Source organism: Ischnura elegans, chromosome 5, assembly GCF_921293095.1.
Source record: "Ischnura elegans chromosome 5, ioIscEleg1.1, whole genome shotgun sequence".
Lineage (NCBI taxonomy): Eukaryota > Metazoa > Arthropoda > Insecta > Odonata > Coenagrionidae > Ischnura > Ischnura elegans.
The window spans coordinates 4,268,384-4,288,623 of record NC_060250.1 but is presented as its reverse complement, the minus strand read 5'-3'; the positions used below and the strand labels follow the sequence as shown (position 1 = coordinate 4,288,623).

Sequence of the window (20,240 nt, the reverse complement as noted above, 5' to 3'; positions counted from 1 at the left end):
GGTATAAGAAATTAGGAATACACATCTTTCAGTTGATCATTATAAATAGTTACTTATTGTATCAAAAATACAGTGGACACACAAAAACACTGTACGAGTTCCGCATAGAGCTAATACGATCCCTGGTAGGAGCGCAAACAGGCCCCACCTCACGTCCATCCACACCGAAGCCCCCCCGAATCTCATTTTCCCGCTTTCTTTCCTGCCAACGGGGGGAATAGACGGAAACAAAAGCGATGCCGCGTTTGTCACACCAAAGGAGTCAGGAAGACCGTCATCACTTTCTGCCCAGATTGTTCGGATGAGCCCGGATTATGTCTTCGTCTCTGCTTCATTGAATATCATGGGAAGATGCCAGAGAAATAATGAATATCTATTTTTGAGTGTAATGAAAAAGTTACTCTTTATTTTGTATGCTATTTTTTGATAAGTGCTATATTTATTTTTACAACAATGTATTTTACTTTAAACTAAAATAAAACATTAAAAATGTATAATAGTAATGGTTTACTTTCAAAAAAGCATTGTATTGGTCATGCAGAGAAAGCTTACAGCAAATTGTTGGAATCAAAAAAATTGAAGAAAAATGTGTATTCTTCTTCATCGACTTATATTGCTTCCTAGCTAAGGCTTCCTCGGAGTATTACTTTGGAAGTACCTAGCCAATCAGGTTCTCTACTGTTAATTGCCAAATATGCGGGAAAAAATTTAAGTTTGCTGTAGAGAACCCAATAGACCATTGGCCGGACCATTGCAGTGTTTCTAATCATTTGTTTTTTTTTTGATATGCAGGAAGCTAAAAATACTTCACAAAATATTGCAGTTTAACTGTCAAAATTATATCCAGTACTTATTATTATTTAATGTTAGCAACTAAAATTGAAATGAACTTTAGAATAAGAAGGGGTTCGTTGCAATTTGAAAAATAGAATTTGCGGGTATTGGTGTATTGCCGGTTGCATACGTACATTGTTTCGCCATGGCGGACGACATCTTAACCTTTTCGCGCCGAGCTCCTTCGCGGGAAGTTGCTTTTGGCTCTACGAAGGGTTTGAGATTTTCTTTTTCGCCCCGTACGGAGTTTTTTTTCGGCTTGGGACTGACCAGGTAGTCGCTTCATCCCCTTAATGACCTTTCCTAGCGGGGTCCCTCGGCAACTGGGCAAATATAATCCTCGACCCTTTTCCCCGAAGGCAGCCCATCCCGGCGTACTTTTGCGGTCACTTTATTGTTGCCAGTGCAATTTTAATTTTTTTAATTGTTACTGTTGCATTAAATGTCAGTTCATCAATGTATTCATTTCATTTTGCAATGCCTGTAGAACTTTTAAACGAAGTTCTACGGTTATTTTTAGGGTTTTCAGCAAAACGGCACTATATCATAGCCAAATGAGCTTTTCCGAGAAGAGTGAGGTTATCATCTTCCACGTACACATTTCAGTAGGAGAATACTTACACCAATGAGAGTACTTACAATATGAGAGTAATTACCTGGGTGGAGCAGTTCTTATTCCTGCTATGGTATGGAATGCTTCTCACAACATGTGTCTACGTAAAACATTCCCTATTGGTACATTAAATTTACGAATTTTTAGGATATGCATTAATCAGTATTTATAGCGAAATTCGTTTATAATACCTTTGTATTCAAAGGTTGGTAAGAGGTTATTAAAAATAGCCGCTGTAATTTTGGCTCACGACAAAGAACTGAGGGAATCACATTTTATTACATTACGAGGGCTTTTTTTCATAGAAGTTAAATCGGATATTCTATCGAATTTCACCGCAAATGTACACTTAGAATGTAGCTAACCGAGTAACGTATACTTTTAGATGTAAATCATTACAATATCGCTCCTATAAACTTGCTAGTAAGTTATAAAAATAACAATTAAACATCTAACCTTAGCGTCTCCAAAAATTGTTCTAGGTGATGATCAACTCCGTTAATATGAACGCTAGAATTCCGTTTAAAATTTGGAACCAATCAGCAGAACATACAGAATGTAATTACTCGCATTGATTTTCAAAAAATGCAACATTTACGTTTTTAGTTATTCCACCTTATAAACAAATAAGTGACCATGAGCACCTTCCTTGAGTGGGACACTGAGAGCCGGAATGGGCCGAGATAATCCCCACGCGGACAATAGGAAAGGGTCGAACCTCTCACGCTGAGGGACCCTAATGGCGGTTGGGACCCACTTGGCATGCTTGACCACGAAACCGTGAAAACACGGCCTTTGGCCTTTTGCTTCGAAAAATTCCAGCCGTGAAAAGCCGGCCTTCCTTCTTTAGCATCAGAAAATTCAGGCCGTGAAATCACACCCTGCGTAAGGAAGAGGTTAAGATGTCACGAAAGAAAAGTTTAAAAATAAATATTTCCCGTATGTTATCGGCAACTTTGGATATCAAGGTAATCATTATAAATCGAAATCTATTGGAAATTAAAATAAAAAAATTCCGTCACCCGGAACACCCAAGATTTTGTCGGCCGCATGGAATGTGTTAAAAGACCAACACCTTTCCAAATAATGGGTTAATACTAGATTTACCGGGGTAAACTGCATACCTATTATGACCGCCAGAGTTCAATTGCTTCAAAGGGCTCTTTTGTACTTATTTCCTTGAGTTGTGTTCACCATTAATTTGAGAATGTTTATGCAAAGCTTTAACTTACAAGCTCAAAAAAAGTATCTGAGTTTTGGCCAGATTTTTTTTTATTTCGGCTAACAGTGCAATGCCGCTAAAATTCAAATCCACATCAAAATGTTAAAGCTATCATTTACCTCACGTAGTCCATGATCCTCCGAGTAACTTGTCCAGTTCCATTTTCTAAAGTGTTGGTTTTGGCTGTGAAGCTAATCACTTCATCTCCATCACAAACAGAGCCCATGTTCATATTTCTGGACTTGGGAAATTTTATATTAACAAATTTTGTAAAAATTAATAAACTTTTTAAACAGTTTGATGATCGTGGATGATTTATGTACTTAAATCCATAATTTAAAACCTGAAAGATAATAAACACAATATGTATACAACAAAAATGAGCAGGCAATTGATTACGGCAATTAGCAATAATCTAACATGTATAGTTGGCAATCTCATAGACAGTTACATACATATCTGTATGCAAAGGTGTATGTAGACAAGGGATACTCAAAAAAAGGTGCAGAAATGGAGAATGCATTGAAAATTGATGTTATCACTCACGTACCACTCACCCATTCATCACCAAGACTACGTTATTGATGGGGAGGAGGCAGGTGACCGATAAAATACATAATAAGACCAAAACCAAATTGGGTGACCACTGCTAAGATCTCTTCAACTACATCCACACGGGAATAAACCAGACCAATGGATTGTTTTGAGACAAGACCTTGACTCCGATGGAGGTTGAGCTACTGCTCAAATGAATCTCATACCCACTGCTCTCCCTCCCAACTGACTAGAACAGCCCCTCTCATCAACAATGACCACCCGGGCTGCTCACGAACATTCAATAAAATGGGATACAATGCGAGCGTTATGCGAACCAAAGTCAATCCACATTGAAGAGATAAAATACAGTCAAACATTAAAATGCAAACAATGGTTTCCATGACACAAATGAAAGAAAAAGTTTTCGGTTGAAGGATAAGAAAGCATCTCTAACTCACACTCTCAACTGCTTCTTCAAGCTCATTGAAGGTGCTTGGAGAGGAAAATTCCAACACAGCCACAAAAACATGGAGTGGTGCCGGCGAGCTGAATCCAGAGGTGTTCCTTAATTTGAGGACAACGTGGCGAAGGACATAGTCTGAGTTGCTGTGAATGATGCTGGGGATGTCAACTCGAGTGCTCTGTGAAATGAGGGCCAGCGAGAGCTTTCCCGCCCCTGCGAGCACAGCATTTGGCTGGCCAATCCTCTCCAAGATAGGATACAAGCACACTCGGAAATACCACACATCCATGGATGCAGCACAAGCAGGAGCTGAAGTCATCACGCGGCTCATCATACCCAGCCCTTCAACCAACAAGCACGCTTGCACAACCATGCCCCTTATCTCTGCCACAGTACACTCACTGACAACTGCACCTGAATCAAATCCAGGGCATAATTCCATTAACCAAATCTCGGGATCAAGGTAGCTCACAATTATCCTCTTAACAATCGGAAACACAATTTCACTTTGAGATGATGTCACTGTAAAAAGAAATCACAATGGAAGAATGACACGAGAAATTATCTGCAACACAAGAAATCAAATTGAACTTCAAGTATTTCTCAATGCAAAACATATTTAGCAACGACATTTAAAATCACTGCAGAAAACCACCAGAATGTAGTTTACCGAGGAAGAGGAAAGAGACCGTAAAAGAAAAGATAATTTTCCAATGCCTATGAGACACGAAATGGTAACTGACAAGGGGAGACCACGAAAGTTGCTCCGCCTTTTTCGATGCCGTATTTTTTATGGCCTTCGGAATGGTGAACACATCCCTGAACTAGTAGTGGTTCCGTTGAATGGGCCTTAGTTTGGCTGTAATTAATTAATTTTTATGCGGTACTTTTCACAATCCGAATATAGTCCCATGATATCAAATCCATATCAAGCGGGTTGGGTGGGGTAGTGGTTAACGTTTACGGCTGCCACCCTGGGGACCAGGGTTCAAGGCTCCATATTGGCTTTTTATTTTCTTGCCTCCATTGTGATCATACGGCGTCAACATTTTTATTAATTTTAATTGCGACAAGCATAGACATGAGACTATTTTTTTATCACCATAATGGCGTTAGGTATTTAAGCAGTGTCATTTCAAACACGGAGGTACGACGACTACACTAGCATGGGGTTGGTGTGCGCCAAATTTTTAATTTTTTCATTGCTTATACTGATCAACTTCCACATTAAAAATGGAAACCACTCTTGCTAGAGCACATGCCATTAAAGGCTCGCGGCGACCAACAACATCCATACAGACATCATTAATAAGAACAAAAAACGATTATAAAATGCCATATTTCTCGAACACTTGTAATTCACTTTACTCCAAAGGGAGTTTACTTACACAGTACCTATGTGCTAAAAAAACCATTCCGAAATATAATTTCCATTAATAAATAGGATGAAATAAAAGTTTATGACCCTGGACCGGACGTGGTAGCGTATAAAATACGTCATTCTTCGAAAGCCAAGGATTTCAACATCGTACGTACATTCGGGTCTAGAATGGTCTCGTGTATTCCTATAATGTACTTTGACTGTCTACATTGCGAGTTTTCAAAGTTCGAGGTATTGTAGCTAATTTTTTTTAGATCAGGAAGAGGAACCCGTCACACGTGGAGTATAAATTACGCCGGGAGACCGGCCGTATACCACCTCTGTACCTTTATATCTGTATCACCTATAAATGTACAAGATTTTACTAATTTCTACAAGTAAAGATTAATTTTAACAAAAATCGAGTATTATCATATATGCACATAACATAGGCAAAGTACGCCATTCGCCCGGTTGTGAAGCAATAACAATCGCGCCCGCTAGAGGGTTAAAAGCAACAATTACACCAAATGTGTCTTGTGCTCGCCGCTTCCCAAAATCTTCCGTAGCCCTTCCAATATAATAACAAGATATGCACCAACAAATGTCATTTCTACCAAAAAAGCCACTGTTTTAGCCCCCCGTTAATCTTTCGTTATGTTTTTGAGTAGAAAGTGGAGCCTTCACTTCTCCGCGGTGAAAATGACACTGCTTAAATACCTAAACGTCATTATGGTGATAAAAAAATAGTCTCATGTCTATGCTTGTCGCAATTAAAATTAATAAAAATGTTGACGCCGTATGATCACAATGGAGGCAAGAAAATAAAAAGTAATCACGGAGCCTTGAACCCTGGTCCCCCGGGTGGCAGCCGTATACGCTGACCACTACCCCACCCGACCCGCTTCGAAGGCACGTGATATCATGGGACTATATGCGGATTGTGAAAAGTACCGCATGAAAATTAATTAATTACAGCCAAACTAAGGCCCATTCAACGGAACCACTACTAGTTCAGGGTTGTGTTCACCATTCCGAAGGCCATAAAAAATACGGCATTGAAAAAGGCGGAGCAACTTTCGTGGTCTCCCCTTGTGAGTAAAATTTCTGGTCAAACATAATCATGGTCATTCATTATTTTCATTTTCCCTATGGCTAAGCTTTAACAAATTCCCAGCCATACATCATTCACATGCCTTCAAATGCATTTTAGAAACATACCATAATTATTCAAATTAACACCATAAGACAGCTTAAATTTTAGTTTTCAGGAGCGTTTGGACTCACAGAGTCACCTTTTGGTTCCACTGAAATGCGTCAATACACACATACTTCATCTTCCTCATTAATCTTTCCCACTTTACATACATGTACAGCGGCACGTGTGACACACTTCCAGAAGAGCCGAAATTTGGAGCACTGGTGGGGGACCAGAAATGACCAAGAGGAAAATTCCAAAAACCGAAAGTTTAGGTCACACTTACTTCCTAGGACGACAAAATGCTGGAAATCGCATATTTTCTGGGGACGGTTTATCGGTTTTTAATATAATGCGTGCGAACAGTGCATGCAATACAGATGGTTGCATTACATTTTGAAAGCTGATGAATGTAGCAACATACTCATGTAATTTTTTAAAATTTCTATTTAACTTTATTGTTGCAAAAATGGGATCCAAAAATTGGTTTTTCATTAAAAAATTTCATACTTTCCGCTCCCCTCAACCTAATTTTGTGAGCTGGAAGACAAAAATGATTAATATATATTGTAACCGTCGCCGTTTGGCCGGTGACATTGCGGGTTGAATGGACGCTTTGAGAGAGGGAGAGCTTTACCTCATGGTCAAGTAGAGGTTTATTTTTTTGTATATGTGTGTGTGTGGATTGTTCCTGCGTGCGAGCGAATGGTGTGAGCGTGATTCATCCCCCCCATCTTCAATTCCCGTCCCCATGTTGTGCAATGAACGAAGACATCCCTCCCTCTCCCTCATTGTGGTATGACTCGAGGGAGCATCCATTTACGGATCCTCCCCACCCCAGGACTTTTGGGGATAAAAATCCTGCGATTTTGGCCGCCGGGAGGAGAACGAGTCGGGGCGTAAGATTGCCAAACTAAAGGAAGAAGTCAGCCTGTTTTTTTTTTTAGAGTTGCTGGTGAAATATGCAGCCGGAGGAGTTTATCGGGATGTGGCATGGGTGGACAGGCTAAATTGAAGCACGACAGGAGAAAAGAGATTGACCAGTAATTTTCCGCCGCCAAAGAAAAGCCACCCCACCAAGGAGACACGGTGGAAGGCAACATCCCCCATCAGGAGCCGCAAAGGAAAGCAGAAACTCAGCCCCCAGCGTTGATGCAACCCGGATCTGATAAGTACCTACCACAACCCCTATCCCAAGCCACGAAATAAGACATTTCCCTTCCCCAAGATTTAAGAAGATTCCGGACCAGTGTCGTCTATGAAGCCCTAACTGAACCCCAAAATTGTTCCCCCATTCAGTGCAGAAGAGCCCCCCCCCCCCCTGATCTTTACTGTGTTTCGATTCCCCCCACTCCCCCTACCTGCCCCCCCCCCCCCCCCCCCCCCGTGTGCGAGTGTGTATTAGTTTGTAAGGACATGGTACGTTTTTCTTGTGATTATACTGTCATTTAACTTTGTGATCAGATGGTGCAAGATGAAATCAATCGGGTGAGAATCTTCACTTCACAAGTTGTTTCACTTGTTTGCTCAATTTTCTTTTTATGTTATATTCAGTCGATTCTCGCAAGGAAGCGGCAATCTGATGGATGATTATGTACATACGATTATTTGCCGTTTTCATTAAATTTGTGTTAAACGAAGGATTTGTAGAAGGCTCTCGTTCTTTCAAATGCACCGATCACCAAGAGGTCACTCATACGTTCCTTTCCCTTCCCGCGCACCTCGTCCCCTTTTCCTCCTAGGGAAAAAAAAGAATCCTTTCCCCTTTTCTTGTCCACCCCAATCCCTCCCATTCTCCCGACTCGTGACGAGAGGTCACAATATATGTTCACATGGTCCTCTCCTGTATGTAGGAAACAGTTCGTTTTATCTGACACAGCATGAAAACTGACAGATATTGCCTCAAATAACAAGTAAAAATCACGAAAAATCCTGCTGTCTTGCCGGCCTCAGTGGCGGCGGGGTATTGTTCTCGCCTGCCAAACAAGAGGTCACTGGTTCGAATCCCGCCTGAGCAGATTTCCCTGTCCAGGGCATGGTTGTTCATGTACGTTTACTAGTTACATTTGTTAAATACCCCGGTAAAAAATGGCCAATAAGAGCTGTATTCGGTGGTTTGAGAATAAAATAAAAAACAAAATAAAATAAAGAACCCGCAAATCCACTGAAGAGCACTTCACATGGGATTAAATTTTCAAACTCAAGAAGAGTGAAAGGACATTGCCAAAATCAAATCATTCCATAGCCAAATAGAGAAATACAGAAGGAAGGGAAATGGCCTCAGAATTTGAGGGTCAACTGGGGCAATGATAATGCAGCATGAAATTCTACTGTATCTCAGCAAAGTATTTGAAGAGAATATATTTTGTTACTCCAGCATTATTTCCCACCATTTACCGACTAAATTCAAATATGTATTTATCCCTAGGAACCATCTAATCAACAAAGATTCCCTAATAAACAGCTGAAGTTAGTTGTATTTCTGCACATTCAATAGAGTGTAATATTGCTGACCAGCCTATGACTTGGCGTTCACCCTCTTTTGCTGTACCTTTCCCTTCCTGTTCCCTCCCTGGATGCACTTCTGCCCCAGCCAGAGTACTGCATAGTTTTTGAAATATGCTTTACATTCTTTACACCTCTCACCTCAGTTTAACAAAAAAAACCTCAGCAACCTCCATCTTCTCAATTCTAGTTTTGACTTCCTGTGGAAAAAAAATGCATCACACCATCCCAAGAGAACTTACCACTTGAGAATACATGATTGATCAGCAGAGTAATCTCTCTTCGATTGTGTACATCTTCAAAGAAGAGCTGCAGCAGAGTGTCAGAGAGCACAGTCAAATCACTATGAAGAGCAAGCAATTCACAAATGTCCTTGCATTTTCTAAAAATGGAGACATCTTTGAAACACTTGAAGGTTTTCCAGGGAAGAGTAGCCGTAAGTAAATCAGAACCACTTGTCCCTGCAAGAAAAAGACCAAAAAGATCTGTAATACCTTACCCTAACAATCATTTTCCTCTTCAACTAATGAAAACCCTGGGGTCATCCATCACGACTTGGCATGGACAGACACGGGCGAGAGAGGAGGGGGAAATGATGAGCAAGAGACCTGCTGTACATGCTTTGCATCAATGAACCTATCTTATCTTTGCATGCCCTTATGTTCACACCCTCGGACACACGCCTGTCCTTCAGCTCGTGCACTAATGAGGCCTCCACCTTTCAGAACAGGCCTCAGGAAAATGCTATGCATTGCTTCTGATGTTTAACTTAAATAAAATAACAACCTGAACAATAAGTACCTATTTCCCGACAATTACAAAGCCAATGTTACAGTGCACAATGCCTGAGGATTTTTTAAATTTTAATTAAAGAGATAAACTAATACAAATTTTGTTAAACATTGAATTCCAAGTTATTACATTCAAATTTAACACTATGCCTGCCAGTACTTATGAAAAACAGCCTAATACTACATGGTACATACCACTACATAGTTGTTGAAGGGGTCAAATATTTAGTTTTGAAGAATATTCATAACTTCAAATGTTATAATCAAAAAAGCATAAATGTTTCCACTTCAAATAGGTGCTGAACATATAAATATATCTAAATATTAAAATATACCTTTGAATGACATTTTCTTGGGTTCTCCACTGAGTCCATTTATCAATTCTTCCAAACATGTATCCACCAAAAAATAGCAAATACATACCGTATAAGCGCACGTAAGAGGCACACACACACATGCAAGAGATGCATTTTGAGCATCGAAGCTAAAGAAAAAAAATTTTGAGGCATTTTTTGATCCTCTTGCACAACACTGCCGACCCAACGACTTTTGACAGTTGACAAAATTTCCCTTTTCAATGCTAAAAATTTACCCGGCATTTTTTCAGCTAAATTAACACTATATTTATGGCGTTCGGAGATGTGCAGGTATTCACTTGTAGTCTCAATCTTGTGTTGCTTACTAGGGATGGTCGGATCGGATACCTCGGATCACTCCCTTCACCTTACACTGCGGATCCAAATTCGTCGAAGAAATTGAAGCTGAATCCGAAATTTTAAATCAAAGCTTTCGTGAATGCAACGTCCCACAAGAGGGAGTAGAAAGACTTCCGATTCTCTCTTTGCATACACCGTTGCTCTACGATGCTTGTCCTACTCAAGAACAATTTTGTTTTAAAGCTCTCGTAGGAGTATTGGAATGGAATTGCAGCAGTAGAAAATTTTAAGACAAAACACGACAGGCACAAAGCATAAACCTTCCCAAGAGATTGAACAACAATCGGGGGAACCTCTACGCCATACGATAATAACCATGTCGTTGATTTCACAGAACCACACTCGGTACCTCCGTCAGCCAATGCCTCTGCCTTTTTTTTTCCTTTACAAGACCCAACAGACCGTAAATCACTTGCCTCAAAGGAAAATATCAAGTTACATGGGAACAATGGAAACGTGTTTCATCCCTACTCCATCTGACCTTCTTCGGTCTACCAGCTTCAATTTTCTCAGTTTCTCGAGGCCAAATGCTAGGTGAGTCATCTACTGAACCCGAGCATATCTCGATAGGTTTCAGCAATTGTATGATTGTTTAACACGCATGAAATTCAAAAAAGAAAGAGACCTAACAGAGCAGCATATCTGACAGCATTTAAGTTTTTAAGCTCTAATTTGTAATTTTTCTATGATCCATAATCTATAAAAATATTGATATTTGTGAAAGTTAATCAACTCTATTAATGCCATATGTTGCCAAACGGGGCCGCGGCGGGTAAACCTAGCTGCTGTGAGAATGGATCGGAGATGCATTATAAAGGAATTTGTAGATGGAAAAAGAATGGAATCCAGAGGTGGTAAAAAAAAATGAATTGCAGAATCCTTTGATTTTATTCTACGCTGTTGCTTGCTTTTCAGAAAAAAGTTGGATCACAAAAGGTCAGGCCATCGTATAAAGTAGGACTGATGTGTACCACAGGGGAAATGGGGTGTTTGAGGGAAAGTCAAACCCAAAGTTGCCCAAAGAATGTGCAGTTCTCTCATATGTTGCTCTTTCCCCAGTTAAAACCAAATAGAAATTGGATTGGGATGATATTTTCCCCGCTGATTCCAGTGATGGTGAGAGTGCAGGTGAAGGTTATCCCTTTAGGATTTCCGATACGGAATTTTTATGTGCCAACGATCGCAATGATGATGAGCTGATATTGAGAGTAGGTTCCAGATATATCATGAGAAAAGCTACCTAAATGTATTAAGGACTCGGTTTGGAAAATATTCATATTTTAATGTTACTCTAGGAAGGCCTTAATTACAAAAGTAACTTAAGTTAATTATTAACACCTGAAGACATTGTGTTCATTATATTGATCGAAGTGCGATTGACTGATTCTTTCTGCAGAATAGGAAGTGGCTTTGGGGTTTTTGAGTGAGAAACTGGTAGATTGCGTTGGAAATTCGTGCATATATTATCGCTACTAAAGTGAAACAATTAATAGTCAGGCTTGCTCAGATTCCAGTCTTAAAGAGCTTCCTGTCGCCTTCCGGGCAAAGTATTTTTAAGTTGAAAGCATCATTGACTGGAACTGGATTGACATTCGAGGTGGAAAATAAGTTCACCATAAGCCTCTCTACCTGACTGCTAAAAGAATACACATTTCACATGAGTGTATGCTTTCGCCAATAATTCATGCAAGTCTCACTTTGTTGTGAACTATAAAACATTTCAGATGCACATCAGCTACCTTTCCATTTCTTGGTATCGACTTTCGGCGCCGACGAAGTCTACAGTTTCACTAAAATACTCTAATATCATCATGGAATCAGTAACAGGAAGCTTGCTAGGATCAGCCTACGAATAAACATATTCCTTCATCTTCAGGCAATCTATTGCTTTCTATGAAGGAGAAATAGATCAAATAATAGCCCTGCAGTCAAAATTAACAACTCGGATATGTCTGTACTTCAATAAATGAATCATAACCACACCGTCGCTTGTATTCAAGTATGCAACCACTGCTATGGCCGATCCTCCTCGTACTGAATAATGACATCACTTTTCTACCAGCCAATCATCGGGCGTTTTCGATTCTCACGTGTATTTGAAAATTCTGGTTAACTTTATTAAATATTGCAAACCAAGTCATAAAATGATAAAAAACTTTCGCCGTGGTATGCAAACATATATTTTTATATAATTTTGGGGCTCTTGATTATATCTGAAATATAAGCAAGTTCCCTATTCCTCATATTGTAAAATTGGAAGGAAGATTACACTGTACGTAAAAATTTGTACTGTATTGTAACCATTCTTCGTTCTAATAATACCTAAACCTATTCTCATTTCTTACTCTTTTAAATGTATATTTTCAACTAACTGATATGTACTTCTTTTCTTGAACAAAACTGTAGACAGTCTTGAAGAGTGGAGGAGAGGTACATTTTCTCGCCCATAAATGGATATGAGTTCATTAAAAGGATGTCCTTCGGTATTTCCGTTGAGTGAATATGATCCAGTGCTGCAACTCATACACAGTAGACTCTCGTTAATATGGACAATGTTAATAATTTTTTTTTACCAAGCAAATCTTTAGTCCCAATGAAAAGGCTACTCCAATATACAGTTAAAGAAGCATTATTATGAAATTGTGAACCTCACTTCTGGTCCTTGGGGTTTTTAAGTTAACTTTATTACAAAGTTCAAAAGATAAGCAATGGCATTTATACACGAACTAATGGTGTTTTATAACACACTAACAGCATTTTTAAAGGTGGACATACACTACGCTACGTCATAATCATTGAGCTCCGTTCAAGTTCTTCTCGTGCACTGTGCCCAAGAGCGTCAATTATAGTTCTTGCTTCACCAGGAGATACTTCAACATCCTCCACGCAACATCGTATACATAATATGCTTCATTCAGGTAGAATCATGGTGGGCCCACTCATTACTGCTCGTAAATCATGATCAGTATGTCCTCTTCTCACAAACATTCGATTTACAAACTTTCTGAGATATGAGCATTAGAAAAAATTCAAGCGTGCCCGAAAATTCAAATTTGGCACCTTTGGAGTTGGCCAATGCGACGCAGTGTGGCGTAAAGGAACTCACACTAATGGCACAGTCTGAATGAAGTGTCAATCAAATCCGTAGTGACGTCAGCAACTGTTCAGCGTTTCGGCCATTCTACCCTTCCTGCAAGCAGCACATTTTACACTCGGTTTCATCCGCATCCCACACACAGCAACATCTGTTCGTCACAATCGTGAGTTAGCACATAATTGTAATGCAGTATTGCATTCTGCACGATAACCACACTTTACAATGCATTGCATAGGTTACCAAATTACGAACAAGCTCTCGGAACGCATCTTGTTTGTATGTCGAAGATTTACTATACATGTACATGATACAGACATACTCTGTAACTACAGTGCAACCTCGATATAACGACACCCCACGGTGCACTAATAAACACTCGCTATAGCGAATTGTCGCTTTACCGGAGGTGGAGCAAATAATAGCCAATATACCTGTTGCGGACAGATATACAGGAACAGGAGTGGTGCGGCGACAGATAAACATCTATCCGATAAACGTAAGCATAAATCCAGACGAAAGGCGATGTTTTTTGCATCACTAAATTTCCTTACTCGAACAACGACTAACTATTCAAACCATTTATAAGCGCCGCACTGAATAAAAATCATGGAAAGCATTGTTTCGTCAATCATTATGCTAATGCACAACCGACAAAGTCATTTTTCTATGCACTTAATTAGTTCATTAACATGATCATTCTATTATTTTGGTATTTTCCACTGAAAATTCAAAAATTAACTGACAAAACAGTATCGCGGTTATTTAATGCCTCAAAGGTTTCCATTGGTGTATGTTTATTGTTTCTGTACGTTAACCGGCAGTGAAGTGAAATAACGCATTACATTTGTTTCTACCGGTGGAAGGTTGTATAACGTTCCCGCCTTGGAAGACTTTTTCTATCAGATAATGTAATATCTTCATCATCTACGGTAAAAAGTTTGCTAAGCTTGAAAAATGACGTGATTAAAATTACCGTTGTTGAAAAAAAGTTTCTTTTTGAGTTTTACGCTCGCGACGTATTTGAAATGATACACCGAGTTTACCACGGCACTGCAAACGAGAGTTAGTTGTTCTGTGAGTTCTTCCAGCGGCCACCAGGGGATGTTCGGCTACCTACGTAACAAAAGAGAGCGCCAGTACGACTCCGACCAATGACCCGAATAGTTCACCCTTGTAAATCCGCAACGGAGAATAAATACGTCCATCCGGACAATTCACGCTGAGTATCATTGCTTCGTACATCCTACATCATCGCTAAGGCGCACTACCTACCTTTAGAGGCATCATTGCAAGTAATACCTCATACTGCAAGGGTTTTGTCGGGGAGTTGTATATAAAAAAAAAGTTCCGTTTCGTCTATGTTATATGACGCGGGGAATACTTCTAAAGATACTTATGATCGGAGTCCTCTCTTCCACGACTTCAGGTTTACACCGCAGGCATCACCAGGGGAGTTGTGAGGGGAGATAACGCTTTGGTGCTTCGCATTAGTATAATCAACCTTCCGCACTCTTAAAATTCTCGATTCGCAATCTATCCCTAAAATACTCCGCTTCAGGCTTGGGCCTAGCCCCTTTCTCAGAAGTTCCCGCAGATTTTAATGGGCAAAACCACCCGAACAAAGCTCCTTATAACTCTTCATCGTCTGCATTCCTTGGGCGCTTTTGTTTTTTTTAATTTTGCAGAGCGAATAGGAAGATAAATTTAATTTCGACACTCATATTACTCCTTTATTTTTATTTTCTCGCTTAGACGTGTTTGGTGTTTTTTTGGCCATGGTGACTGCCATCAAATGCTTTCTATTCACGCAACTCACGGACGTGCGGGTATGCTGCCGACTGCTTTCTGCCGCCCGAGGAACAAAAGAAGATTAAGCATTCGCGAATGCTAATGCCACAATATTTTCACCAAAATTAACTACTTATTTATCGAACGACGGTTTACCACATAAATTTGAGACTGAGCACTCCATTAACTTCATTTCTAACAGATCGCTAGCAATTACAGAGGTTAAGGAGTCTTGATGAAAGTCTTCCGGCGGTGAAACCCTCGCTATGGCGAGAGCCAACACCAAAAGGGTCTCGTAAAAACGAATTTTTTAACACGCTTATTGTAGGGTCAATTGACGGTGCATCGGCTATCTCTCGTTATAGCGGGAGTGTCGCTATAGCCCGTACTCGCTTTAGCGAGGTTCCACTGTATTCTGCAGTGCAAGTATATAAATGAGCGATTGAAGAGACATGGAATTTTGACAAGGTATGTTTTTATTGCGATGATTCCTGAACGAAACGCTCTTACGAAGTTCGTTACTACAAGCTTCTGGTTATTTGGTCCCGTGAACTTCGTAATAATGAGAGTTTACTGTATGCACAAAAGTTTAAAACACTTAAATTGATGAGCTAAAATATATATTTGATACTTTTTTAGTTTTGACAAACTACAAACGAACTATGAAATCAGATTCGAAGATGGCGTTGTCAGAGTCATGGAAAAGTAACAATTTCATACAATGTAAAAATTGAATAAAAAAATATCTGTCATCAAGAAGACAGCACTTTTGCCATGAACAACATCAGGTCACCCTATCCTCAATGAAACAATTACAAATTTCTGACCTTCACCCTTTCTGACTTCAGCCAAAAAAACACCCACTCACTCACTCCCATTGAAATCCCCATCTAAACCTGGCGTTGTATTCGCCACAAGTCAACAACATCAGTTGGGGATAAAATTTCTTTTTCAGTACATACGACCAAAAGGTGGGATAATGCAAGAGAGAAATTATCTTTGCAAAACAATTTCTTTGCCCAAATAATTGTGATTTCGAAGCATTGAAACAAATAAGGGTTGAGAGCTCAAAAGTCAGAAAACACAGGACATCCTGCAAACATCTGATCCCTGGGGCATAGGTGTCCATGAGGATAGGGCAAACTGGTTCCCTCCGACTGGACACCCTCTATAGGTGCGGTAAGCTGTACTTAAATTTGATAATTGAATTATGAATTGTGAAATACAGTAATATCTCTTTATTGTTTTATTATAAGACGTACTGTTAAATAATATTGCATGAAATGAAGAATTAAAGTTACTATATCGTTTTTATAGGTGCGGTAAACAAGTAACGAAGGGAATGCGCATCGATTCCATGATTCCTTTCTGAAATACATGACCTTTGATACCAAGTTTTCCGTTGCTTGTGGTTTGAAATCTGTCGTGCCTCATTGCTTTTTTAAAGGCAAAAAGTGTTGAAAATGTGCTTCAAGCTAAATTTAAAGTGAGATAACGCTTGATATTACGTAGCAAATGTGTTGTCAGTGGCTGTCAATGAAAATGCTGTGAAATATTCCGATTTCCGTGACCACTCATCAGGTAAGGTTTTGTTGATTTTGTCAAACGTTCATTTGATCTGTCATTTTATGGGGTTTTTGTTGCTAATGTTGCCATTATTTCTTTAAGGCATACTCAACATAATTATCCAAGGATGTCTACCTTGAAGGAAATGGCTATGCTAAAAGCATCCTTACCTCACAAGGCGATGATGTCAGTTTACCATTGCAACTTTATAAGTAGAGTGACTTATGGTATTGTATTCTGGGGATCAACTGTAACGCTATTAGATACAATTTTCAAGATGCAAAAAAAGATTATAAGATGTATAATGAGTAAGCCTTATACTTATTCTTGTAAACCCTTATTCAAAGAACTGAATTTGTTAACAGTGCCTTGTATATAAATATACCAACTATGTTTACTGATAAAAGAGAATATTAATGATTTACCAATTAATAGTGATGTACATGAGCACCTAACTAGGTCTCATCGCCACATCCATGTTACCCTCCATAAAAAACGTATAACAGCAAAAAGTCCCATTGCAATGGGATCAAAAATATTTAATTTCCTTCCCAAAAGTATTAATTTGATTAATTCTAATAGGGAATTTAAATCTTCTTTAAAGAAATTTTTAATTAATAAGTGCTACTACAGTGTAAATGAATTTTTAAATGACAAATGAACTCTGACCATTTTTACATTTTTAAGTGTTATGTTGATTACTTTGACGTGTCTTATATCTATGTTGTATTCATAAGATCCTTGGACAAATAAAAAATTTATTATTATTATTATATTATGTTGTTTGTGCGGTTTGACTGCACATACTACTCAGACGGCTGCACAGTAGGGCGGATCGCAAAAATCGATTTTTTTCAAATCCATCTGGCCCAATGAAAAAAAGTTGTGGGACCGATCAAAAATAAGGCCTGAAAAATTTGAGACCTGTACGTGAACCCCTGACCCTCGCTCAAATGCAATTTAGGGGGGGAGGGTCAAAATTCGAAAAATATAATATTTTATGGTCATTCCCTATAGATTTTGCCGAGTTCGTTTATCGGTTTCGCCGAGGAGGTCGTTTATCTTTCATAATATAAATCAGAAAATGGTAGACGGTAAAAAACGATGCGTAGTGAGACGACTTATCCCTTCTTTGGCGCCTCGTCGGCGTTAAACATATCGATGTTCCCAACTTTTAGAGAAGTGATGAAGTAATTTTAGACCTGCGCGCGCAGGAAAGTAAGACTACGGTCTTGAAGACGCCTCTCGAGTGGCTATGAAGGTTTGGGAACTTAGGTTATGCACTTCTATTCCGGTATTGTCCGACAGCTGTGACTAAATGGATGAATAAGGGTGAAGGCCGCCGGCGTACCCTCCCCGCTGAACGCCCCAGATGCAGCAAAATTCACACCAAGTGCGTCTTTCTTCGTTAGTCTTACTAATATTTGATTAACAGCATCGTCCAGTGAGGAACAATCACGAAGGAATTATTCAATTACCTGCTTTCCAGTCTGTATTTCTTATGTTATTGTCATTCCTTGTCTTTTGCTGCTGTCAACAAAGTTTTGGTAAATTCTTTCGCAAATCTCTCGTCCGGATTAATAAAAGGAATATTGAAATTTAAATTTGAACTTTCATCAATAGATTTTTAAATTCCCCAGCGCTAAGCTCGGATATAGCCGAAGGAACCGGAGTCTCTCTCCAATATATCATCAGCGGGTAGTACTTTACGTCGATATTAAAATCCAGCAATTAAAAAATATCTCGGATTGGTCGCCAAGCGCATCCTTGCGGAAATGCATATTGGGTCCCTAGATTACCCTCCCAACGTTTATGTCGCAAATCCAAGTCAACATAGTGCAATTAGCAAATAGACCACTGTAAGGGATGAAATACGATTTGATGCTTTCCCGGCGAATGATGTGGGTAAACTCTTTTTGGGGTTCAACAAAATTTATCTCTTAGGATGAGCCCCCAGTCGGAGCTTGAAATGTTGGCCATTATGGAAAAATTAACCCGGTGGGAATCCCGAGAAGAGTCTACCCACACTGCAAGGGATGTTGGAATTATGCTTATAGCAAAGGGATGATGCCTCCTTTTTGGGCGGTATTCGCTTGGTACCATCTTAATCAAATCCTTTTTAATAGGGTGGTTTCCTATTATTTTTTTATTGCCTTAATCGAAAGATTATTACTCCTGGAGTACACATTTCACACTTTTAGATTTTTAAATGATAATATCTATTTTTCGCGATTAAATGAAAAGTGAAAATTTTCAAGCGCGCGAAAACGCGACGCGTTAGTAGGAATGATGGGAAATCTCTCCGTACGTCGTATTTCTGGTTCCCCCTCCGCCCAGTGAGGTGACCTTGAGGCGAGGCTTAGCGCTGATACGTCGCAGGCTGCCAGCGGGTAGCCTAGTGCCCTGCCGCCTGGTAGCGCTTGGCTTAAATAAGGATTATTAATACCTTATCAAACGAGGAAAACTTTCCGACCTTAGCCAGTTTTAATAAGTGATTATTAAGACATGTTTCCCTGAGCTCTGCGCCTCATGCATGCATTGGTAACCTCAGACGATGTATAACTCCTATCTTCTCCTATAGAAACTAGGTCCCTGTGACGTCACGTGGAGTGGCATCGCATGGGCGCCAATCTGGCCCTTTTCAAATGAGGATAAAAATGGACCATTGCCATTCGTCTAAACCGGCATTTATAAAACGAAATAATTTGTATATTATGAATGCACTAATGGTGGGTAACGAATCGCAATTATTGCCTTTTGTTTTCTTTGATGAAGGAAACTACCCTATTCTGTGTATCTAATTTTCACTCGGAAAGGAATCGATAATCGCAGATTTTATAACTTTTGCTAATCCTCCGACGGGGGAGGCAAACCTCCAAAAGTGGGAACCTGTTTCTTCAACTAACACCACACATTCCCCTATAAACTTGTATTGATCCTAAGTCCTCTTCCCTTTTTTCATCAGACAAGAGTATAGTCTTTCATTCCAATAAAATGAAACACTTTGATGACACCTATCTTTTCTTATTCACAGTAATTAGCATCTTTTTCTGTCTACGTAAGTAATGCTGGTACACTAGCTTTGATATATCTTACGAAGTTATGACTTTTGCGTCAGCTAAAGTTGCGGGAACGATCATTGCTGTTGCTTGGTTCTTGCATATACCTCTATCACAGTTGGCAGACGCATTTTCCCCGAAGAAGTTCCAATTTGATGTTATAGTCCTTAATGTTTATTTCATGAGGAAAGTAGAGATACAAATCGGCTAATTTCTCGCCATTTTAATTTTCTTCGGATGAATTGATGAAGAAAACTTTTGATACTATTTTCCCGTGCAAGAATTGACGATGATGACTCAACGCTCGCCTACGATTCCCTTTTTTCCTAAGTTGTCGAGTTTCTTTAGGGTTCAATCCAGCAGCCATCATCTTTCTCTTCGTCAGATTGTCTCTCAAAATACTTCTCATTGGGGGAACCTTATGCTCCTCCATGCACTTACACGCAAAAATATCGCATAATTTAAAACGTTCCTTTAAAATTGTTTGAGTC

The 20,240-nt window shown here is 39.5% G+C and overlaps 1 protein-coding gene across 4 annotated transcripts in view; it reads right to left on the bottom strand.

Annotated features, from left to right (window-relative positions):
* Window positions 1-20,240, bottom strand: part of LOC124158439 (TELO2-interacting protein 1 homolog) — a 60,591-nt gene that overhangs the window by 24,268 nt on the left and 16,083 nt on the right. For all 4 annotated transcript variants that reach the window (XM_046533524.1, XM_046533526.1, XM_046533525.1 and 1 more), the window contains 3 exons: window positions 8,975-9,193; window positions 3,665-4,191; window positions 2,789-3,012 (listed from right to left, as the gene is read on the bottom strand). In XM_046533524.1, the coding sequence (XP_046389480.1) occupies window positions 2,789-3,012; window positions 3,665-4,191; window positions 8,975-9,193 (970 nt within the window). The remainder of the gene's footprint in view (window positions 1-2,788; window positions 3,013-3,664; window positions 4,192-8,974; window positions 9,194-20,240) is intronic.